Source organism: Myodes glareolus, chromosome 21 (assembly GCF_982192425.1).
Source record: "Myodes glareolus chromosome 21, mMyoGla1.1, whole genome shotgun sequence".
Lineage (NCBI taxonomy): Eukaryota > Metazoa > Chordata > Mammalia > Rodentia > Cricetidae > Myodes > Myodes glareolus.
In genome coordinates, this window is record NC_142046.1 from 42,280,500 (window position 1) to 42,305,611 (window position 25,112).

The following is a 25,112-nucleotide window of genomic DNA, read 5'->3' on the forward strand; positions in this document are numbered from 1 at the left end:
TTGGCCGTCATCAGACTTCAGCTTTCAAATGTTCCTGGTCCTTTCTTTTGCAGAAGGAGCTACTGGCTAAGCAGGATGGTGTTTCCATTGAGGTAGGTATCTGTGTACTAAGGTCCAGCTGCTGTGCTCGTAGTGTTTAGGTGCCATAGTGAGGGAAAGCCTAAGAATATGAAAAGGGAGGAATAGTCCTGCTTTAAAGTCAAGCTGCAGACTGAGCACAACACTGGCAGTCGAGACCTGATGGGCTACAGAATGGTTTCTGGCTATGTTGTGGGGTTCATTCTTTCTCTTTTTTTTCTTTTCTTTTCTTTTTTCTTTTCTTTTCTTTTCTTTCCTTTCCTTTCCTTTCCTTTCCTTTCCTTTCCTTTCCTTTCCTTTCCTTTCCTTTCCCTTCCCTTCCCTTCCCTTCCCTTCCCTTCCCTTCCCTTCCCTTCTCCTTCCTTCCTTCCTTCCTTCCTTCCTTCCTTCCTTCCTTCCTTCCTTCCTCCCTTTCTTTATTTTTTTTGACAGAGTTTCTCTGTGTAGCCTAGCTACTAGTATTTGCTCTGTAGACCAGGCTGGCCTCGAACTCACAGAGACCTGCCTGCCCCTGCCTCCAGTGCTGGGATTAAAGGCCTGCGGCACCAGTGTCCGGCTCATTCTGTTCTTCAAACTCCAGGGCTACTTGCTCTAGAGCCCCGAAGGAAAAGCTCCTTTGCTCATGGTGTGGTTCAGCTTGGCTAAAATAGCAGCACAGTTAGGAATGTCTTAGAAAAACCTTCTGAGACAGCAACCATGAGGTCTGATAGTACATGAAGCTTCTAAAGGCTCCAGATGAGTAAAAAAGTTCTACGGTTTTGAAGCTTTTACTCTGTACATTGTTGAGGGAGAACATTTACCTGGATCCCAGTTAAGAAATTTTAATGGCTTGAAGTCTGACCATTCCCAGCCTCTAGCAGAATAGAGCTGATTCAGTCCGAGCCAAACAATTCTAGCAATGTCTTCCTTTCCTGCAGGAATTGTATAATTTTTAAAATTAAAAATAGGTCTTTATATAATACATTCTGATTATGATTTCCCCTTCCCTAACACCTCCCAGGTTCTCCTCACTTCCAAATCCACATAAACAACCATATAATATAATAATGATAAAATTAAAATATACCAGAATAAGACAAAGAAAACAAACAACAGAAAAAGAGCCAAGAAACACATATAGATGCAGAGACACATGGAATTATTTAATTTTTAATAGTGACAAAATTATATAAATCAGACAATGTTTCTATTGACATCTTGACTGAAGCAGGAATCTCACTATGGAATGTCTAGGCAACAGAGGCAGGCCATGTTAAGAGACAACAATACATTTTCTTTTGAGAAGACCAAAGTCTAATAAATGTGTTCAGTTCTGCTTTCCAAATAGCTTGTCCAGTTCTCCCTCCTCTGAGGTACTAGAATTTCTCAGAGCAGCAGTTTCACTATATATTCAATCCTCTGGTCCTCTGGAACTTACATACACACACACACATGCACACAGACACATACACACACATGCGCGCGCGCACACACACACATGCACACACACACACATGTGCGCGCGCGCGCGTACCCTTGTTGCCAGGGAGATGCGTCATTCAATTTTATTATTTTATAATCAAGACCATCAGCAAAAGAAGGGAGGAGGTCAGGGAAGCAGAAATAATTTCCATAGTAAGTCTAGTTGCCCATGCTACACACAAAATATGGATGTGCCCATGCCTGTGTGGATCCATACAAACTGGAGAAAACCCAGAAGGAATATAAGAATGATTGTAAGGATTTTTTACCACCATGTAGGGGGTCATGAACCTGGAAAGAAGGATTTTACCAAAACCACAAGGGAAGAATTTGAAAAATTAATTGAAGGCCTGATAGAAGAGACAGAGCAATGGATGAAATGGTCTATAAACGACAAAGGGGATGCTGACAGACATTAAGATGGGGAGCTTTATAAATTTGTTGGAGTATTCTTCAGCTGTAAATTACTTAATACTGTTTCCTCACTACCCCCAGGGTAATGTATATTATTACATTATGTCCCTAGCAGGTGTCTATGTGTATGTATTATAGACTATAGGGTTTACACCGAAAGAAAACATATCCAGACTAGGAGGACTTCTCAAGAGCAATTTTGGTTTTATACAATCATCCCCTCACTGATTACTGTAGAAGGCTAATGCATAAAGCAGGACTTTTCAGGATTTGCGAAGGACCTGGGTTAAGAAAGGAGGCAGACGCCCAGGCCCCAGGAGCTAAACCTTCAATGCTGAATGTTCACACGGGGTGCAGGCAGTTGGGGAGTCGGTATAGTGATAGCCATGAAATGTGTGACAGTGGCTGGTAAGGCATAAAAATTCTGGGGAGAAGGAAGAGCTTTGGAGAAGCTGGATAGACCGCAGTCTAGATACAGATATAAGCATCGGGTGGGAACTTAGTTTCTAAACACCAGGTTCTCTCTAGTTTCTATCTGAAAATGCTTTGAACACATGGAATTATTATGTTTACATTCAATCTTGTTTTTTTTCCCTTCTCTCTCTCTCTCTCTCTCTCTCTCTCTCTCTCTCTCTCTGTGTGTGTGTGTGTGTGTGTGTGTGTGTGTGCGCAGATTTCAGTGCTAAGGTCTAAATTTTAAGAGAGGCCAGAAAAGATATCGTCAAAAGAGCACGCCTGGATAAGAAATGGAGAAGAAAGCAAACACCTTTGCGGGCCCAGCTGTCTGCCCTACCACGTGCGAGTTAAGCCTACCCGTAATATACGCTAGTTCAGCAGCGCTGTGGATGCTCAGCAAGTCAGCTCCTTGGTTCTGACAGGAGACGTAAGCTTCTTTCCAAGAGAGACCCTCCTGATTATTAAACTGGTAGCAACTTCCAGTCTGCTCGTTCTTTTCCCAGTTACCCGCGCAGCCATTTTCTGTTGATAAAAAGATAAATTAGTGATCGCCAAACGGGGGCATACGGCTTTCTGTTACTTGGAGTGCTTACTAGACTGCAGTTTGGTTCGCATTTTCTTAGGCTGTGCCTGAATGGAGGCTGTCATTGCATGGGCCATGTTTTGGTTCTTTCATTATGCTCTGAAATGGTAGTCAGAGCACCCCAAATGACTCCAGATGGTTGGGTCTTCCACCTTCCTTAAATCCCCTGTTAACTACAACGCTGGATTTTCACTAGTCTTCCTGTGTAACCTTTGCCTGAAGATGGGACTCTAATATATACAGGTGTGGAACACTGAGCCAATGGAAAAACAGAACTTGGCAAAGATATCTACAGGCTTGTCTACAGAGAAAGAGCTGGAAGCCTGTGTGGGTGCTGACATGCTGCTTAAATATATTGAGCATAGAGACTCCTCTATTTTGGAAATTTAATATTTAAATCTTAACATTTAAGTATTAATCTTAATATTTAATATTTAAATCTTAATGTTTAAATAGAAGATTGGATACATGGATAGAATTGATATTATAGAACTCACATTACAAATGTATGTATATATATATACACAGGCATATAAACATATATTAAACATAAATAAACACTTACAATATAGAGCATCCATAGTATATATCTCTGTGTGTATGTGGTACATGTGTACATGCTTGTGCCTGCAGATACCTGTGCTAGTGGGTGTATGTTCAAGCAGAGGCAGGAGGAAGGCCCAGGGGTCTCGCTCTGTCAGTCTCTGTCTTCCCCTGAGACAGGATCTATCACTTAACCTGAAGCTAGGCTGGCAGCCGGCAAGCCCCGCAATCCTCTTGTCTTCACCCACCATGGCACTGGGGTTACTGGCAGGCATCCTCAGCCATGCCTGGCTTTCTATTTTTAAACTTGAGTGCCAGAGATTTGAATTCAAGTTCTCATGTTTACATAGTGAGCACTGTTACTCACTTAGCTACCCCTCCAGACCCATGGTATATTCTTTACAGGTATGGAAATGTGTGTTTCAAATAAAGAACCTACAAACTGTACCCTGAGTAATATAGATCTTGAGATAACGGGTTCAAAAATATATTCAATTTCCTATGTGGTCCCAGAGAGAGAGAGAGGGAAAAGCCAATTCAGGCTAGACCACACGACTTAAGCTCTACCCAGGGGTTTCCAAGGGACTTCCCTATCCCCACTCACACATCAGATAGACTTATGTGATGTAGGTGGGCCTTCTGTTATGTGTTATTTCCATTGGTTAATAAAGAGACTGCCTTGGCCCTCTGATAGGACAGAAAATTAGGTAGGCGGAGTAAAAAGAATAGAATGCTGGGAAGAGGGCAATGAGGCAGATGCCATGGAGCCAGCCACCAGGTCAGACATGCTGAATCTTTCCCGGTAAGCCACCACCTCGTGGTGGTACACAGATTACTAAAAATGAGTTAACCAGGATGTGAGATTTAGCCAGTAACTAACTCTCTAGAGATAATGGGCCAGGCAGTGTTCAAATGAATACAATTTGTGTGTTGTTATTTCTGGGGCTAAACTAGCCGTGCGGGAGCTGGGTGGGACGAAAAGCAGGCCTACCCGCAGCTCTCCACTACACTCATGGACCTAAAGGCGCTCAGATATCCGCTGCTAAATGTGTAGATGGGGACAAGGACCGACAGGTGTCTGTGGCGGAAGTATAATCAGAACCCCTCAGCTTCTTTCCACCTGTTGTCATAAATTTATTTGAGATAGTGTTCTCACACTGCTACAGCTCGGACTGACCTGAAGCTCACCATTCTCCCATCTCAGTCTCACAAGCGCTGAGATGAAAAGTGTTAGCTACCACACTTGGCAGTTAAAACTTCCTAACCGTCTATCACACGCCAGCTAGTGTGGTCTTTTGTAACTCTCACCTGTTTGCTAAGACACTGTCTCTGTTATATTCCAGACAACAACAAAAGCACTCCTTTGATCTGACCATCTCTCTAAAGAATCTCTCTAAAGAATGCTTTAGTATATCCCGGATACTTTGCTGTTCATAAGAAGCAACTAGAAAACATGCTCGGATCAATACACGGGCATGGCAGAGCCAACATTCTCACTAAGTTGGAGAGGGTCCAAGATATGCATCTCCTTCTCTTCCAGTCCTGGCTTCAGACCATCAATACATGTAGTCACCATCCTAAAGAGGGCTTTTCAGCCCATTTGTGACTGCTGCTCTTGTTGGCTTCATGAAACGCACCAAAGTGACATCCTTCTAATCAAGCTACAGTCTCCTATATCCCACGTTCTTCTCCCAGTTTCCCATCTGCTCATGCCCTTTCCGCTCTCCCCTGATGTATATGAGCTTTTGCGATTCTCCCCCTCCTCGTTTTCCAGGACCCAAACTGTCCTGCTTCTCTTCTTGACCTGCGCCTGAAGGCCAATTCCAAGCTCCGTGTGACGTCTTCCCCTTCCGCAAAGGCGCATTCCTCATCTAGGAAAGCATCTGTTGCAGATACTTTGAGGTCATCTCCAGCAACCCCTTTCCCCCTTTGCCTTGTATAAAGGGTACTCTCTCCTTGCTATTGGAGTTCACCAACCCATACATACCTGCTTTTAAGCAGATGCCCCATTTTTGATCATATTTATAATTTAGGGTAGTGGCACACCAGGGCCCTTTATGGTCTCCATCAAGAATGCAGTCATGGTGCCACGTCTCATCAACCAAGAATGGAAACTCACAAGGTCTCCCGTGGGAGTTTCCGTCTCTGGTATATATCTCTGCGGGATGGGGAGGAAGCAGAGGAGAGTTAGAAACTGAGCAATCATCTTAGGATAGCTGTTTTCTCAAACTTTTAAAAGAGAGAGAGTTGGTTTCACGTATGAGCCGGCAATACTTAGCAGGCTACTGACTGTAGAAACAGCATAGATTCTGACTGTACTTTGAAAGCTGGGGTCTCCTTTGTGCCTAGAGACAAGCTTAGTTTTTGCATTGAGACTCTCAGTGTTTACCTCAAGGGTTGTCCATTGTATATTTGGTGACAGAGTAAGATCCCTTTTCTGTGATATAAGTAATGAAAGACCCTGGCTTGATCAAGTCAGAAGAGACTGAGTTCAGCATGGGTGGCAGAGACAGCTACTTCTTCAAAATGGCTATTTTGACAGAGATTCAACTCTCCTCCATTTCTTTAGTGAATGTGGGGCCAAAGAAATACCTGGAACCATTTATGTAATTAGACAGATGGACAAAGGACATCACTGCCCAAAAGGTTGTGGCTTTTGAGGAAGTGAAGGAAGAGAGCTGCTAGATTCCTGGGTAGAAATTTGGAGAGAGTCAGGACATGGTAATTCAGGTAGGAAAAAGAACTGGACTTTAGGCAGTGATGGGAGAAACTAGTGACTAGTGAGGTGGCAGATCTAGCTTTCTTTTTAATAATTTTCTCTGGTCCCCAGAGAGGCACTGGAAAACGATCACAATTTAGATATGCCTGTGGCCCCAGAGGAAGTACTCAATACTGTGCTGATAACAGTCCTCTTGAACATACATCCTACAGAGCAGCTAACCATGTATCTGTCATCTGTTTCTCTTTAGCTTCAATTTCTTCAAAAACTCTGGTTATTATCCAATGAAAGAATGGCCATTAGGGAGAGTATAGTCATCAAGTCTCATTAACTTTCATCAGGCTTTTGGAGTCCCTCGAAGTCTCATGGATTGGTTTAAAGTATGCATACGATAGCATTGGATCCGACCTACATCCTTTCTATTCACCAGTGCTCACACGCCTGAAACGGAGACTGAAGCTTGGAAAGTATCAGGTCGTAGTACAAAAGAAGTGAGAAACCAAAATGGGGTACAGATCTAAACCGAGAATCCTCAACAGAGGAATCTCAAATGGCCTAAAGGCACTTAAAGAATTGCTCAGCATCCTTAGCCATCAGAAAAATGCAAATCAAAACAACTCTGTGATATCATCTTACACCAGTCAGAATGGCTAAGATCAAAAAACACTAATGAAAGCTTATGCTGGAGAGGATGTGGAGTAAGGGGAACACTTCTCCACTGCTGGTGGGAGTGCAAACTTGTACAGCCACTTTGAAAACCATTATGGCAGTTTCTCAGAAAATTGGGAATCAATCTACCTCAAGACCCAGCAATGCCACTCTTGGGCATATACTCAAAGGATGCACACTCAAACCACAAGGACATTTGCTCAACTGTGTTCATAGCAGCATTATTTATAATAGCCAGAACCTGGAAACAACCTAGATGCCACTCAACAGAAGAATGGATAAAGAAAATGTAGCACATTTACACAAAGAAGTATTACTCAGTGGTAAAAAAAACAATGGCATCATGAAATTTGCAGGCAAATGGATGGTACTCGAAAAAACCATGCTGAGTGAGGTGACCCAGACCCAGAAAGACAAACATGATATGTACTCACTCATAAGTGGATACTAGAGACATAAAGCAAAGAACAACCAGCCCACAGTTCACAACCCCAGAGAAACCAGGAAACAAGGAAAGTCCTAAGAGAGACATACATGGATCTCCCTGGAAGATCTTCTGAATAAATTGGGAGTGTGTGTGTATAGGGGGTAGAATGTGGGAGAGGAGGAGGAGGGGAGGGAGGATAGGGAGGAGGGAGGAGAACATGAGGAATCAGGAAGGTCAAGTTGGGGAAAGGACAGAGAGGGAGAGCAAGGGATGAGTTATTTTGATCGAGGGAGCCATTATGGGGTTAGCAAAAAACCTGGCACTAAGAAAATTCCCAGGAATCCACAAGGATGACCCCAGCTAAGACTCTAAGCAATAGTGGAGTAGGTGCCTGAACTGCCCTTCCCCTGTAATCAGATTGATGATTACCTTAATTGTCATCATAGAACCTTTACCCAGTAACTGATGGAAGCAGATGCAGAGATCCACAGCTAAGCACTGGGCTGAGCTCCTGGAGTCCAGTTGTAGAGAGAGAGGAGTGATAATATGAGCAAAGGGGTCAAGACCATGATGGGGAAAACTCACAGAAACAGCTGACCTGAGCTAATGGGAGCTCACTGACTCCAGACTGACAGCTGGGGAACCTGCATGGGGTTGAACTAGGCCCTCTGAATGTGGATGACAGTTGCATGACTTGGGCAGTCTGTGAGGTCACTGACAGTGGAACCAGTATTTATCCCTAGCGCATGAATTGGGCTTTTGAAGCCCATTGCCTATGGAGGAATACCTTGCTCAACCTAGATACAGGGAGGAGGGCCTCAAGTGATATGACAGACTTTGTTTACTCCCTATGGGAGGCCTCACCCTCTCTGAGACGTGGATGGGGGTTGTGGTGGGGGGAAGGTGAGAGGAGCAGGTAGAGGAAAGGGAGAGGGAGCTGGGACTGTTATATAAAATAAAAAGATTTTTTTTTTTAAAAAAATAAACACACACACACACACACACACAAAGAAGAAGTAAGAACCATCTAAATACTTTCTGAAGAAAAGTAAATCTTTCACAGGTCATTGATTTTGCTTTCCTATGCCCCATAAATGGCTTTCCAGAGAACAATTCTGCTAGAGAGTGTGGTTGCCCTTTGCTTTATAAGGAGCATGCGCATCACATATGTTTCAGATGTGACCACATGAAAAATTTCCCGGAGGCATACATTCCTTTAATCCCAGCACTCCAGGAGGCAGAGGCAGGTGGCTATCTGAGTTCCAGGTCAGCTTGGTCTACAGAGCAAGTTCCAGAATAGACAGAGCTACATAGGGAAATCCCATTTTTGAAAAACCCAAAACCAAAAGCAAAAAAGAAAAAGAAAAAGGAAAAAAATTCCCCGAGGCACATGACCAGTCTTCCTTCCCTATCACAACTCAGAGAGGACACTCCCAGAAGGTGACGCGATGCTGCCGCTGCTGGGAGCATCAGGTTCCCCCAAAGCTTTGCATTTCCCTGTACACAGTGCTTCCTGACACATTTCTGTACTTGGTCCTCACCGCAAACCTGTGAGATCAGAGTTGTTGAAATTCCCACTTTTGAGGAAAAGGACACATTTGGTGGCTCTTCGCGAAGCCCCGGATAAGGACAGCCCCTTTGACAGCTCACTGACACACAACAATGGCTTTTACAGGTTTCGAGTTACACATGGCTCAAAGACCATTGTCATTATACAGTTCTCTGGGTCACACAGTGCTTTGCGAACCAATAAGCAAACAACAGCCATGCTGGATACAGGCAGCTAACTGATGCTCTCTGTTAATTAGGCATCTTATTCCCTCTTGCCCCTTGCTGTTGATGGACCACCTGCATCCCACGGGTTTTCTCTGTAAGACAGCTTCTCCTGACACGATTCCTCTCCTGGTGTATGGGTCTGAGGTGACAGTGTCTTCAGGCTTGCAGCTGAATGTGTCATTGACACAAATTTGTGAATCAGGTGTTCACAGGGAAAACAAATTGCTTTAGCCACCAAGCAACTAGTTAAAGGGTTTGGCAGGCTTCAAAGAGTCACCACGAGCACACAGAGTTCACAGTTAGTCCATTCTGTGTGTGAGTTGGCAGACATGTGGGATGTGAACACGCCAGTTAGGTCAAGATATTTTATGATACAATTGTGATTATATCATAGTTAAAAGCAATTCACTCATAGAAATTTTACAGTCAAATCATTTTTCGTATAAAGATGACTATATGATGAAGTTTGTGGAAACCCAAAACATAATGGGAAATAAATGTTAATATAGTCAATGTAAAAAAATAATTAGGCGACAAAAGCTAAGGGAGAAATAGGACACTCATTTGGAAAAACAATACCTAATTTTGATCCCCAGCTTGGCTACAACAAGCTGGGTGACCTTGGACTTTACTTGGTTGAGACTTGAATACCCTTCTTTCCTTATTCTTATTTTGATAGACAGCATGGCTGGGCATGGACCCGAATCGGAAGCTAGAGGGACCCGGAAAAGGTCCCTCACTTTCAAACAGGAAGGGGCACAGGTAAATTTTAGAAGTTAGAATTGGCATTTAAGTTAGAACTCAATATCTGGTTAAATTTGAGTGGAATAAGACAGCAGGACTATTCAAGAGGGACTTGTAGATTCCCAACTTGAAGAAACTCAGTGGCTCTGGGAAGGGTGGCTGCTTTGGCCTTGGCCTCTGTGCAACTAAAGTCTGATGTGAATCTAAATTAGGTGGCTAATCTGAGTTCCAGGTCTAAAAACTTTTTAACATTTCAAGTATTACATTTGGAAAGGTAAAGAAACAAAGCCGCCTCTGGCTCTGTCCCTCTCCTGGGCAGTGCTGTGGAGGGTTCGAGGCCCCCCCCCCTCATTTTTGTGCTGGTGATCATGTTAGCAGTCGTGTGGATATTATTAACGCATAAATAAAACACATAAAATGAGAAAGACAACAAGTTTCAGTGAAATGAGGGAGTTTGAGATTCCAACTGTTCTCTCAAAAGTCCCGAGGGCAGGAGGACAATAAAGTCCTGCCAGGGAAGTGATCCTTCCTGATCCCCAAACAAACAAATAAAATGAGCCATTCTTTTGGGTTCAGTGTTGTCTTTTGGTTGTCATGTTAGAGATTCTATGTTTGTATTGTGTGGGCACAGACTCCTATGCAAGTGTGTGGGGCGAGGTGTTGACATTGGTTTTCTTCCTCCATCACTCTTCACCTAACTTGAATCCGCAGTTTGCTGACTGGCCTAGACTGGCTAGCCAAGAATCGCTCGCCTCTACCTCTGGGGCAGTGAGATTATAAGCAGGGTGCCACACCCACCCAGGACGTTCATGGGTGCTGAGGAGTCAAACTCTGGGTCCTCATGCTTGCACAGTGAGCATTTTCTGCACTGAGCTGGCCCTCAGGTAACAATCCTGAAGTTCCAAAGGAAGCTGGCCAAGAGGAACAATTTAGTGATTCAAAGATTAAAAGTTGAAGGAAAGGAAAACCCCATCTCCACGTCTCTAATACTTCTTCATGAAGAGCAGAACTACACAGTCCTGATTTTTTTTTTTTTTGATCTTCACAAGAAATAGGAAGAGATCCTCTAGGCGGAAAATCCTGAGCAGATCATGGTTAGAATGGGGAATTAAGTTGCCATCCTAAGTCTATGGCCAAGTTTAAGAGGGGTCCGTTATCTTCCCTTCAAACTCATTGATGTTGACTATGGCCACAGACTGAGGAAGAGGGAAGAAAGATCTTAAGGGAGGGGGAAGGGTAGAACACAGGCGATGTGGAGGGGGAAAAGAGGAATATTGGGGGGGGGAATTAATTGGGGAGAGGAGTGGGAGTCTAGGGTGGAGGAGGGATTGAGAGAAGAATAATTAACACTTAGGAAGCTTTAAAAAGCCATACAAAACCTACTTTAAAAGTAGAAGTTTCATATAAATGAATATCTGCATATTTTCATATGCAAGAATCTACTTGACCTTACCCTACACAGACGCCATAGGTTGCAAATAAAAGGCCCAGTGCCAAGTGTGCGTTACTTCCCCTCAAGCTGTTGGTCAGAGGCGTCCCCAAAATCCCCAAACAATCAGGCTACTGACATTGCTTTCGGTTGCCCAACAGAACCTGAGGGTCAGACCCTGTTGCTGAAGTTACCACACTTATTGGTCACAGGACGTGGAGAAATCGAGTGGGCACAGAGCAGGAAGTTTTCACCTTGCTGGTTAGCTTCCATAGTCCTGGAAGATGTTTTCTAGTCTGCTAGGAGTGCGAGGGAGTTTGCTAACAGTTTTACCCAGCTATGACTTCTGTGAGCTGCAATGGTGACCAGTGTGGCAAGAAAATGCCTATGGGTAGGACAGCGGCACACATGTAATGGGTGATCAATAAATTCCTGATTGGATTTAAGGACTGGCATGTGAATATGGTCAAGAACCTCTGGTTGGAGAGCTTACAAGTCCAAGCGAGAATCTACTATTCTTCTGTAAAATGGACATAATATAAAACCTCCATTTAAATTTATACCTCTCTACCCGTTGATCAGCACAGCTTTCAGACCCCGTCAGCCAAGTCTCTTTGTGCAGTCGTGGTGGGGGCCAACACAAAAGCTCAAACTGGCCAAGCGCAGAGAACAAGTAGAGTGCTCAGCGGCAGGCGGACCATCTACAGCACAGCCCTTCTCAAGACCCAGGGACCAGCCCAGAGGAGGGGATGGGAAGATGACAGTGGAGCCAGAGGTGCGGGAGGATGGGCGTGCGACAGTGTCTCCTGCACACGACAGGCCGGCTGCACTCAGGAACGTGCAGTTGCTGTGGTCGCCTGCAGAAGAGGTGGCCCAGGTCCAGCCGGTCGACATTCTAGCGTGGGGTGGGAACGGGTTCTCGAACCCCCATCGCTAACAGAGGAGCTATGGACAGTTGATGGTGTCTGTGGCAGGGAGAGCCACTTTTCTTGAAGGGTGTGTTACAGATAGGTTGACTGTATTCCAGAGGAAGGTCCCACAGCTGGGGCTACATGAGCAGCGGAAACTGGAGTCAGTGAGTTACTATTTAAAAAAAAAAAAAAAGAGGATATAAATGTGGAAGCTAAGTAGGTGGGGGATGGGCCTGGGAAGTAGCTGGAGAAGGAGGTGGAAGTAAAAATGTCCAAAACACGTTGCATTAAATTCTCGAGGAGTAAAAGTACTTTTCCAAAACTGAAGACTCATTGCAATCTAGAGCAAATGTCAAGGCAATATTCATATAGTTGTTTTTGGAAATGACCTAAGAAAAGTTCACACTTAAAATGTCAAATCATAAAGACAAAGAGCAACATGTGATACCTATGCCAAAGATGAAAATATTATAAAAACCCAGGAGACTTTCAAAATATTTCCATTATATTAAATTTCTCAGGCATGGAACAAAAACACTTCTTTTTCTTTCTTATTTTTTTTTAAATTTAGGATTAGATCAATATTATTAGATTATATGCCTTTAGCTTATATGAAGTATTTCCTATCAACATATTTAACATTTCTTTGCCCCTAGCATTCAGAATGCCATCATAGCAAGTAAACGAGGTGTAGGAATTCAAGGACTGGGTTTTGTGTGCCTCCTGATAGCACACCTAAGTTTTTCCAGCTCTATCTACGAAGGGGACGGACGGGTACGGTACCCAGCAGCCTCACAGGTGCATAAGACTGCAGCTCACGGTGCCTGCTCACTGTGACTTCATTTAAACTCAGTCATGGGGACCAAGGAAAGCCTGAGTGAAGAGTGGATTGTTGACCTGGGCACAGCCACGCCCAGGGCCAATGCCTCAGACCCACGGAAAGTCGGCAAAGCCTTCTCCATTTCGATCAGGCTGAGAAAGGCAAGGCTTTCCTGTGGTTCATGTACAAGTAATTACCTACGACTGACCAGTGTGGGTGCAAAAACAAGCACTGCAGGTTCTTCTTCGTGGACGTTTATAGCTGGAGACTGCTAGCCCAAGAGACCTCCTCCCAGGGCTAGGCAGCCCTTCCCGCTGCACTATTCCTAACAAACACGCTGAGGTTCTGGGTTGCTTCAGTAGAGAGAACCACTCCATCAGCTCACTGAACCCAGTAAGGCTTCCAGGTCCGAGCTGTGCTGGGTGTGATATTTAATGCCAAATTAAACGACCGTTCCAGCAAGAGGGTCAAAATCCCTCTCCCGTACTCACCATGGTAAGGCTGTTCACACAGGCTCTCCCTGGAGCCTCCCTTCTTCCAGACAGCGGATGAATTGGTGCTGGCTGTGGCATAGCCGTCTTTCAGGGCCAGCCTGTACTGGGCAGCGCTGTACAGGGAATGGTGTTCACATTTCCACCACAGCATGGTACTGGAGTCACAGCGGAACATGCGCAGGTTGTCGGTGGTTTTGGTAATATCTAGGCCCAGGCACTTTTGGGATTCCAGGTGAAAGAGGCGGTGCTGGGACACCCACTTCCATAACAAACTTCCGGCGTCACCGCAGTCCTGCGCCACGATCCAGTCGGACAGTGGCTGGATGCACTTGCCAGTGTTTTCATCCATGATGGTGAACGAATCGTTACCTGGGCCAAGATAGCGAAGGAAGACACATTTCAGGATTCTGAGTCACATGACCAATGCACTTTGATCCTGCTTGTTTGTGGAGGAGAGTGATTAGCACAGGATGGCCCCGACCCTTGGGCTTACGCGTTTTACAAGGAGTGAGGGTCAGTGTGTGTGAAGGGCAAGGCCCCTCAAGCCAGTCTTCTTGGCCTTATATGTTACCTCTGCTGGACTATGAGATCCGAGCAAATTATTTAGCTTTTCTTCTTCGGATTTCTCATTTGTGAGGCTGCACCCACTTCACACTGTGGGGTGGGGATGCGGAAAAGAGCTGACCCACATCAGCAGGGAGTGGGGTGTGCACTTGATGTTGCTATCCCGCGGAAGGTTCCCTGTTTTGCCTACACAGTGTCCCCTTTTCCTCCACAAGCGGTCTGTGGCCAATGATAAAGCATCCTACATCTACCTGGAACCACACCTCTGACTTGCAGCTTTAGTGTCCACAGTGCAGTGGCCATGCAATCGGAATTTGCTCTCACTTCAGCTCCTTCCCCATCACCCATTGTGAAGGCTGGATCTATGTTCCTCTGGCTCGTGGCGAGTTACTGTGGTCATGCAAAGGGGAATCTACTCGGAAACCACTTCTCCGGAGCCTTCCGTGGAAGCCTGCCTCATTGAGGTCCATCAGTGGAGATGGGAACACTTCCGAGAAGGCAGGGGTAGAAAAATCGGGGTAAAGCAATGGAAGGGAATAAAGGATCTGGGTTCCGAGGGTGGTGAGCTGTGCCCAGTCCCATTGCAGCACCTCCAGGAGAGGCAGAGGCTGGGGATTCACCAAGTAAAGCACCTGAAGGAGACCAGACACGACTTCAGGGACAACCTGAGCCACCAGGGCCAACATCTGGCAAGTGTGGACAGAGAAAATGAGCAGTAACCAGTGGAAGCAGAAGCCTAGTGATGGGGCCTCTTGGACTGATCTCCCAGAACTCTGCAGGACCTGGGAAAACCTCAACAGAGATGGAGATAAAATCTCTCTGCTGGGCGGTGGTGGCACACACCTTTAATCCCAGCACTCGGGAGGCAGAGGCAGACGGATCTCTGTGAGTTCCAGGCCAACCTGGTCTACAAGAGCTAATTCCAGGACAGGCACCAAAGTTACAGAAAAACCTTGTCTCGAAAAAACCAAAAAGAAAAAAAAAATTCTTTCACTCTAGTAGACTGGGAACTCAGAACCATATCTAACTGATTTTCTAAAAACAAAGTGATTCGGTGTTTCTTAGACACCGAGTTTGAGGACCAGGATTTACGTGTATTACAACAAATCACAGTGAAACACTTTGGTCAGTTCTTTTACAAAGAGAAAAAAGTATGGCGTAGATGGTCTCGGTGATGAACTTAAAGTCAGACTATTTCAGAGAAGCTTAAACAGTCATTGTCAACGAGTCAAAGTACAGCAGAACAGTGTGAAAGATTTCAGTTCTCAAAAGGTGTTTCATTCTGAGGTCAGCTTCGCAGCTTACCAACCCTGAAAAGTTCCTCAAGTCACGGGTTAAAGAATTAAAAACGATCACGTTAGGCACTGTTGGCTAGAGGGGAAATTTTATCACGTAAGCCACAGCTACAGAAGTCTATCTGATCATGTGGACTTTGGGTGGAATTTTGCTTTGTTTCACTTTAAGTAACAGCAGCAGCAAGACAAACATTGGGAAATAACAACAAAGAAAACTTTACTGCGGTGGTTATTTCCGCCTTCGAATTTGAATTGTGAAAAGATCACAGGCTGGGGTGCTGGCTCCCTGGTTAAAAGCATTTGCCACACAAGCACGAGGGCATCAAACCCGCCTAAGAGCTGGGCCTGTAGCATGGGCATACATAATCCTAATGTTCCCACAGGAAATGAAGGCAGAGACAGGAGATTCCAGACAGCTCTTGGGTCAGTTAGCCTGGCATACACGGCAAACAAGTAAACAAAAACCAAGGTAAACCTACGAACAAAAAACAACAGAACAACAACAACAAAAAAGCCTATCTCAAATAAGGTGGAAAATAGGGACCAACAATCTCCCTTTATAGTGCAGTTGGTGTGTGGTGTGCATGTATACACACACACACACACACACACACACCCCACAACTCAAATAAGGTGGAACATAGGGACCAACAATCTCCCTTTATAGTGCAGTTGGTGTGTGGTGTGCATGTATACACACACACACACACACACACACACCACAACTCAAATAAGGTGGAACATAGGGACCAACAATCTCTCTTTATAGTTCAGCTGGTGTGTGGTGTGCATGTATACACACACACACATACACACACACACACACACACACACAGATAGAGCATTGCATGGGGCTGCTGTTAGGTGGGTGTGGGCAGCAGCATCTGTCCCCAGTCTTTCTTCTTTGACACCCCTCTGTCATTTTTTCTTTGATGGTCACAGGTTGGGAAGATAGTGAGCAAAAGGAAGATTTTCTCTTATTTGCTTCTCCAACACATTCAGTTGCCCCTCAGATACCTGATTTATCCTTTAACACTGCACCCCCCTTCCCTGCCCAGTCTCCAAATACTTTGTGTTCCAAAGTGTGACATGCCACAGCAGGTAAGAAAAGTCTGTTGTCATGGATCTCACTGAACTCTTTCCTGGACACTCAGCTCCAGACTCTTGACCCTGAACAGGTTTCCTGGGCAAGCAGCAGCTTTGCTTTCTTTTGAAGTTCTATGCTTTACAGATTTCTTAATAAAATTCACCAGCTTGGGTCCAAGTCCGAGTGTGGTGGAAAGGGCAGTGAAGCGCAGTAGTGGATTCCCTGGATTGAAGACCTACTTTTCTGAACTGTTCGCTGGGAGATTCGTGGAAGCCACCTCCCTCTCCCACGGTCCTCATATCTCTGAGTATCAGACAAAAGCTGTGGAATATAGGTAAAGCATTGCAGAGCTGGCATCCCACGCCTTCACCAAGTACCAGCGCCCTAGCTCCCTGGGCCTCACTAACCTTTGCTAAGGTCATTGCGCATTCTTCTCGCAAATGTCCACATTACTAGCTCACGCTGCTGCTGTACTGCTAGTGGCATCTGAAGTCATTCTCGTGTCCTTTATAGTGGGCATGTGGATTACATAAGTCTCGCTTTACCAACACTTATCAGAAGAAAGTGAGTTTCACTTTTCATTTTCCACAATTAAGCTACTCCCAGGACACTTGTGGGCTTACCAACTTGGTAGGGAGCAGACTACAGGCCAGGTGTGGAGTAGCGTAGAGCAGCAAAGGAGGAGCTGCCAAGGATCTTAAGTAAGTCGTGCTTTGGAGTGCAGTTATGTGTGTCAGACTAAACTTGCACGTGAACTGAGTGTGTAATCAAGACCAACGTTTGACACATTAGTGAGATTTCTAAAGACAGTGACTCATCATTAATGCTTTAGAAAACTTATCATTAGCCTTCCTATACAAAGTATGTGTAAGTATTAATAAACAATATCTTTGCTGGGGGGAGAGATTTAGTTTCTCATAATAGTTTTCTATATCATTTTTATCCTTAAGCGATAGTCCTTCAGTCTGCCTCAGTTTTGTGGCATTATGGGATTGTGGATTGAAGAATGGGAAAGGAAGAAAACTGATAAACTAAAAATAATTTCTTATTTAGAAAAAATGTTTTATAAGGTCATATAAACTATCTGAGAAATGTAATGCATTTTGAGGAGGTAACTGCAATTTTTAATGATTATTTTTCGGTGCTATGCATCAAATCCAGAATCTTGAGCAGGCTAGGCGAGTGCCCTTGCACTGAGGTCTTTCCGAGCCCCAAGGGGGATTCTGCCCATAGCTTTATAGTACACACTGTCCACTTTCTATCTCTGCACTGATCTTTGATAGCGTTTTCACATTCCCCTCCAAATTTGTGTTTGGGACAAATCTAAAGGGCAGAGGTTGGTGGCAAGAAACATCAACTACATCTTGGCGTCTTTTTTATATGCTTCATTTTATATAAAGACTTTGGTGAGGTTTAAGGGAATAGTCAAAGAGCACTGTCATAATTGACAATTTATTTTAGCATTATTATTTCTCGCAAGGAAAATCGCTGCTTTCAACATAGTCACGAGGCCAGTTGTTAGGCCCTGCACAAATGGCTCTGCACATCCTGGGAAGGAGGCTGGCTGTGAGCATATGCCCATTAGAACTACCCATTATATTACCCATCATAACCACAGACCCACGGGAAGGACAAAGGCCTGGGGAAGAGGAGAGGCCAAAGGCGGTGGCACCGATCACTCCCAGGGAATGTCTGAGTTTTCTTTGCTAAGTGTTTTGTGGCCTCTGTCGAGGGTAAAGAGCATACCGATGTAGAAGGAGAGACTCACACATCTGAGTTTGCTAGTTCAAAACAAGTCCTGGAGGAACAATGGGGTCCATGACTGTACACTAGGTATCAGAAAGCCAATCATCCTGATTGGACGGTGTGGCTGATGAGATGCTCAGAAATCCCTGAAGAATCACATTACTTCATGGTCTTAGCTTTCCAAGGAAGCATAATAATAATAATAAATAAATAAATAAAAATAAACTTGACATCTCCCCAAGAACAGAGAGATACTCTTTCAGCATGTGAGAAGTCAGGACCAGCTGCCCAAGCCTCCTGCATTAATGTGACAAGTGTATGCCATTGCTAGCATCCTGAATCTGACCCACTGCCAAACAAACTAACAAAATAGACGGGAGGTCGAACTCCAGTTCTGGGCTCGAGACAGGACTCAATGGATAAGAATGCCTGCTGGTCAGGCATGAGGACCTGAGTTTGAATCCCCAGTGCCCACATTATATTAAGAGTAAGGAAAAAAAGAAAAGAGGAATGCCCACAACCCCACAGTCTTGAAGGAGAGACAGGCAGAGAGATCCCAGGAGCTCGAGAGCGGCCAGGCTTGACAAAATGGTGAACTTAAGGTTCATCGAGAGACCTGGTCTCAGGAGTATAAGGTGGAGAGTGATAGAACAGGGGATGGGACACCCTTCTCTGGCTTTCTGGCATGTGCACATGCGTGCGTGTGAGCATGCATGCACACGATTCTGTATGTTCACCCCAATATAAAGCCACAAATCTGGCCTGAAAATGAGAGAAAACCAGCAGGGCAGCTGTGAGAAGTGAAGAAGGGATGCAGTACAAGGGAACAGATGTAAGCTGTGGGTCAGTGAGACAGAATAGGGACTATGGAGACTGTGGTGTGCTAGACAGGGTTCCTATCGTTATGATTAACACCACAACCAAAAGCAACATGGGGAAGAGAGGGCTTATTCCAGTTTAGTCTTGCATATCACACTCAGCACAGGAACTCAGGGTGGGAACCAAAGCAGCGGCCATGGAGGAATGCTGCTTACTGGCTTGCTCAGTCTGCTTTCTTTTACCATCCAGGGGCATCTGTCCAGGTGTGCTGGGCCCTCCCTCATTAACCATTAATTAGGAAGATGCTCTAAAGACTTGCCCATAGGACAGTCTGTCTGATGGAAGAACTTTCTCAGTCAAGGTCCCTCTTCCCAGGTAACAGTAGCTTGTGTTGAGCTGGCAACAAACACATAGACCCCAACCAGGCCATTGGAAAATAAAGGAAATCTAAAGATTTGTGAGGAAATGAAACAGGACTCAGGATGGAAGGTAAGAGAGTGGAAGGGGGAATAGCTGGAGGGCACCAGGTCAGCCCTCTCTCGCTGGAAATTGCTGCAGGTAGAATTTTCTTCTTGGATTGTGTAGCAGACAGAATTGAACTCTCATATCAGTAAACCATTTTACTATTAATATCTCCTTTGGCGATTTCCAGAGCAAAGGGTCAAAGAAAAATTGAGAGGACTGAGTCAAGACAGGACTCATTAAAGGTTCTTCTCTTGGTGCAGAGAGATTGATGACACCCACCCTTTCAGGAGACTTCCCATAACTCTGGGCAATCTACATCGTAGAGTAACTAAGCTTAACTCCAAAGAAAACAAGAGTCACACAGCTCTCAAATCCACCTTAACCATCTTAATTTAAGAGAGCAGAAACAGTGGGTTAATGTTTGCAACTTATATACAGCACAATCAAGTAACAAGGTCATTGGCACACCTTTTGCTGAAGCAAAAAGAGAAAGTAAAAGCAAAATCTAACTGCAGAATCTAAGTTTGTTGGTGGCGCTGGCACCAACTTCCTTGGGCTTCGCAGAAGACATCCTTTCCCCACTGACAGGAAGTAACCTGCACTTCTATCTGGGGTCAGCTGCCTGAGTGGGGAGTATTTGGAGATAATAACCAAATTAGAAGGGCTTCAGCTGACAGGGAAGGGCATCCCAAGACTCTTGGCTGACTTCTGGAGACGATGGTCGAACCTGGCTTCCTTTTCAATGCGTTCAGTGCCCACAATGAAGTCAGGATCTCTGGGAATCCTTGCGGTGTGGGTGAAAGTTCAACCTTATCATGAAGGGACCAAGATAACCAAGGGGCGACAGGGATGCTAGGGAAAATGGGGAACCCCGGGGAAACATGATTTTAGGGGACAGCCGAGGAACAAGGGGCAGAGAAGACTCTGAGAAGACTGTGGTAAGGCTTCCTCTATGCAGAGGGTTTCTTCGCACCATATGGCCCCTGCCCACGGCTCTCCTAGGCTAGACCTCCCTGTTTGTCCACTCCAGAGACACAGAGCAAGGCGACTGTGACCCGATCCAGAGGAGGCAAACGCTCAGAGCAGCAGCGTCGAGGCCGCCCGGTTACCTGAGAGCTCGGAAGGCTCCGCAAGACCGAAGCATCGCAGCAACAGCACGAGCAGCCCCGCTGCACGGCCCGGAGTGGCCCAGCGAGTCCCCATCTCCGGTCCCAGGCCTCGGCTGCTCACACCGGCTCCTGGAGTGAGTCCCGCGGGGCTCACGGTGCCGCTGGGGCAACCTCTGGGGCGTGCAGGCCCCGCCCCCGCCGCCTTCCACCAATCAGAGCCGCCCGGGGACCGAGGGGGGGCGTTTAGGATTCCCCCACCCACGGCAGACCTCTGTGAGGGCTTGGGACCTCCAGAAGGCGGGAAGAGTGCTCAGGAAAACCACAGTGCATGTGGTACCGACTCCCCTTCTTCTGCAGCAAAGTTGGGGAAGTGCGGCTCTGTTCCTCTAGGACTTGCCCTTCGGTGCAGATAGACAAGGCAGGGAGAGAGAACTTCGTACCGTGGAGGGCTGGAAATGTGCACCCAACCCTACCCACTCCAGCTTGGGGAAGTGTCCGCTTGGATCCGTGGAGTCTGTGGTCAAGCCAAAGACCTCAGTTCTACTTAGCAACATCTCAGTCATTTTGGTTACATGAACAAAGGCAGAAAAAAAGGCCCTGGGAGGTTGACCTGAAGTTGTCAAACAGTATTGAAAGTAACAGTTATTCCTGCGACTATACTGCTCTTTAAGGCATTTTAGCCATTTGTCCTCTGCAAGCCTTTTCCTTTGATAATCTAGGAGGAATAACCCAGTTGAAATGTGGAAGTCTGTATCTAGAATCTGAAATTCAACTCTACTTACTCTGTCCATTGAACAACACTATCACCAATAGGGCAAGTTCCAAATCAACCAGAGGTGGACATTTTATATTTTAAACTCATATTTATTGTTTAGGGGGTGTATACTTGAGATAACCCACATCCCCTTTCCTGAAAGGTGCCTATTACCGTCAGAATATATCCAGGTCAACTTTCCAGGTTCCAACTGCCCATGTGACTCCAAACCCATCCTGGTTCCGTCCCCTTCTCCCAGACTCTGGCCTTGGCATTTAGTGACTACAGGGAGCACTTATCACAGTAAGTAGACACTTCATGAGCCGGGATGCTAGAACGGCATCTTAGCCTTCTGGGGTTTATGGAGTTGTGGTAGAGATGAAGCCTCCACAGTAACTCAGGGCAAAATGCACAGGAACATCAGACAAAGGCAAGAAAGGCAACTGATCAACGGGGGCTTAAAAAACAGATGGGAAGCTGACAAAGGGAGGGAAATGTGGCAGAGCAGAGGTAGAGAAGAAAGAATAAAAAGTGGGTTTCAAAGTCTAGTGTAGGGAGGGAGGGAGAGAGCGAGGAAGGAGGGCAGGGAGGGACTAAGTGGAAGGGCAGCAGGAGATGGTATTTGTGAATGGCTTTCTCCCTGTAAGGCTCAGACAGTAGAAAGCCTTAGTATAACACCTGCTGCAACACTGGCATGCTCACCCCTGACCTCGAACTCCTTGAAGGGGATGGCTGCCTTGACAAATACACTTTCTACTTTAGGAGAGGGGTTCAAGACTCTCATGAGAGTGCCAAAGAAGGCAGTGACCCCCCCCCCCCCCGAAGAAAACTCCCTCTAAGATAAAGCGAGTCCCTCTATGATGTGACTCTTGCTCTTTGACTCCCTTCCGATGTATTCCTGTTTCCATCAACCTGTCGAAACGGGTCTTGTCTCTTTCAGTTTCTGCCCAAACTCATAACCAAAGCACTACTTGCTGCAATTGACACATGCTGGCAAAGGGAAAACCAGTTTTCCCCAAAGAAGTATCACTGGGTTTATCAACCAGAACCCAGGGCAGGCTCCATGCCCAGCAGGAGTTGGCCAACCCCAGATGAACTAGGTGGTATTTCTGTGCTCTTTTTATTTCGTTTTGCTTTGGTTTTCTTATTAGACTTTTGCCAACTTTTATTTTTGTGGGGGTTTTTTTTGTTTCTTTTTTGGAGGATTTTGATTTTGTTTCTTGCTTTTTGTTTTGCTTGAAAGCAGGAGAGAGAGAGAAAAGAAAGAACATGAAGACAGGGAGCAGGGATGTGAGGAGGAGCTGTGAGGAGCTGCAGGAGGGGGAAGAATCAAAATATATTGCATGTTAAAAGGTTTTAGTAAAAGAAAAAGAAAGTGCTTTTTATTTTTTCTTTTTAAAAATATAAAATCTTACTATGCCGTTCAGCCTGGCCTTGAACCCCTAAACCTCCTATATTAGACTCCTCTAAATGGAGACTGTGCTTTTGTTTTTTAGGCCACCCAGACTCAAATGACCACACAAAAGCTTTATCAATTACAACGATGTTTGATCAAGGGCCCAGGCATATTTCTAGCTAGCTCTTACATCTTAAATTAATCCATTTCTATTATTTTATATTTTACCCTGAGGCTCGTGGTTTGTTACCTCACATCTTGCTTCTTGGGCAGTGACATGGCATCTTCCTGACTCCACCTTCTTTCGCCCTGCATTCAGTTTTGATTTCCCCGCCTAGCTATATTCTGCCCTGTCATAGGCCAAAGCAGTTTCTTTAGTAACCAATAGGAATAAAACATATTCATAACATGCAGAGGGGAACCCCACATCAGACTCCCAAGTGCTGGAATTATGGATGTGTGGCTCCAAACAGAACTAGGATCCCCCCCTCCCTGCCTTATTTCCATTCTTCTCTTAACTTTCTCAGCAGAATTCACTTTTTATCTACATCTGCCTCTCAGAAGTATCCCCTCCATCTGCACAATGCCGTCCACTCTGTTCACTCTGCCTTTGGCATTGAGCATTGTTGTCTCCGATGTTCTTTGTTCCTTTGGGTCCGTGTGCATGGATGCTTTGCTGCGGTTACACAGCCTAGACAAATATTGCTAGTGGTGACAGTGAAAGGTGGTGCATCTCTCAGGTCACTCCTTCGTTGGCATCTTTGTTAAGACATCGGCCTTTCCACCTGTAAGAAGGACCAAGATCAAAAACACTGATGACAACTTATGCTGGAGAGGTTGTGGGGGAACACTTCTGCATTGCTGGTGGAAATGCAAGCTGGTACAGCGGCTTTGGATTTCAGTTTGGTGATTTCTCAGAAAATTAGGAAACAACCTACCTCAAGACCCAGCAATACCACTTTTGGGTATATACCCAAAGGATGCCCAATTGTACCACAAGGACATGTGCTCAACTATATTTATAGCAGCATTGTTTGCTGGAAACTGGAAACAACCTAAATGTCCTTCGACCAAAGAATGGATAAGGAAAATGTGGTACATTTGCACAATGAAGTACTACACAGCAGAAATAAACGACATCTTGACATCTTGAAATTTGTGGGCAATTGGATGGATCTCGAAAACAACATATTGAGTGAGGTAACACAAACCCAGAAAGACAAATATCATAACACTCACTCATAAGTGACTTTTAGACATAAAGAAAAAAAGCAGCTTACAATGTACAATCCCAGAGAACCTAGACAACAAAGAGGACCCTAAGAGAGACGTACATGGATCTAATGTACATGGGAAGTAGAAAAAGACAAAATCTCCTGAGTAAACTGAGAGCATGGAGACCATGGGAGAGGGTAGGAGGAGAGGGGAGAGGAAGGGAGGGGAGCAGAGAAAAATATAACTCAATAAAGACAATTAAAAAAAATCAGTCTTTCTGAACTGAATGGTCTGGATGACCTTCCATTGCTGCAGGGTTCCTTAACATCCCGCCCCCTTTCCTGACAGAACCCAATACATCTGGGTTAGATAATTGTGGCCTGTCTTTCTACTTCCCTCAGTCCCTCCACTCCTCCCTTAGTTCCTCTGTCCCTCCGTCCTTCCTTCCCTCTCTTCCTCCCTTTGTCCTCCCCTCCCTTCTTCCCTTTCTATTTTCTTCCTTTCTCACTTCTTTTCTCTCTATTCCCTTCTCTCTCCTCCTCCGCCCTCCAGAATGCCAGCTCCATGGGGGAAACAACTGCTTCCTGACTTCTGTGTGTGGAGTACCTGGCATGGGGTCCTGAAGGAACGAATGAATGAATGATAGGAGATGCCTCATAAAATGGTACAGGCAACGGGAGTTTATGTATTTAGAAGATGGAGAAATGGGCTTGGTCAAGAGGAGAGATCTTCAGATACTGGACTGGATGCCCTCAGATGGCTGCATTAAGTCGTAAAAGACAGTGGGAAGATAGCAGTGGGAATGGAGTGGCATCTGCAGATCTCTGGGTACCAGACAACTGGAATAAACATTTCTCATATTCAATCTGATTTAGTCATCTCCCTATGAAACAGGCATTCCCGGTGCCTTCACTTTGTGGGTGTGGAAAATAAGAACATATGGAGGACCGGTATCTGGGTCGAGGTTAATAACCACAAGCTAAGATATCAGTGGCATTCTCCGTAAAGAACCTGCGTGAGCAGGTGAGATAACATTTGATTAAGTACAATAAAACAATGTTCCCAGTAACAGTTAAGGAGGAGAGGAAATGAACTCTTGGGGCTTCTAAAGTCTTGCTTTTAGTGACAAAATGTTCTG

General features: G+C 45.3%; 1 protein-coding gene across 2 annotated transcripts in view; it reads right to left on the reverse strand.

The window, feature by feature from the left end:
• The window catches only part of Ly75 (lymphocyte antigen 75), a 124,591-nt gene extending 103,818 nt beyond the window's left edge, over positions 1-20,773 (reverse strand). The window contains exons 1-5 of one of the 2 annotated variants that reach the window (XM_087899998.1): positions 20,610-20,756; positions 13,522-13,893; positions 5,523-5,693; positions 2,767-2,931; positions 879-989 (exon numbers count right to left, since the gene is read on the reverse strand). In XM_087899998.1, the coding sequence (XP_087756124.1) occupies positions 879-989; positions 2,767-2,931; positions 5,523-5,693; positions 13,522-13,893; positions 20,610-20,703 (913 nt within the window). In that variant the 5' untranslated portion in view covers positions 20,704-20,756. Of the gene's footprint in view, positions 1-878; positions 990-2,766; positions 2,932-5,522; positions 5,694-13,521; positions 13,894-20,609 lie in introns of both variants that reach the window. The other variant, XM_087899996.1, reaches the window with a different exon arrangement.
• Between the last annotated feature and the right edge of the window lie 4,339 nt (positions 20,774-25,112).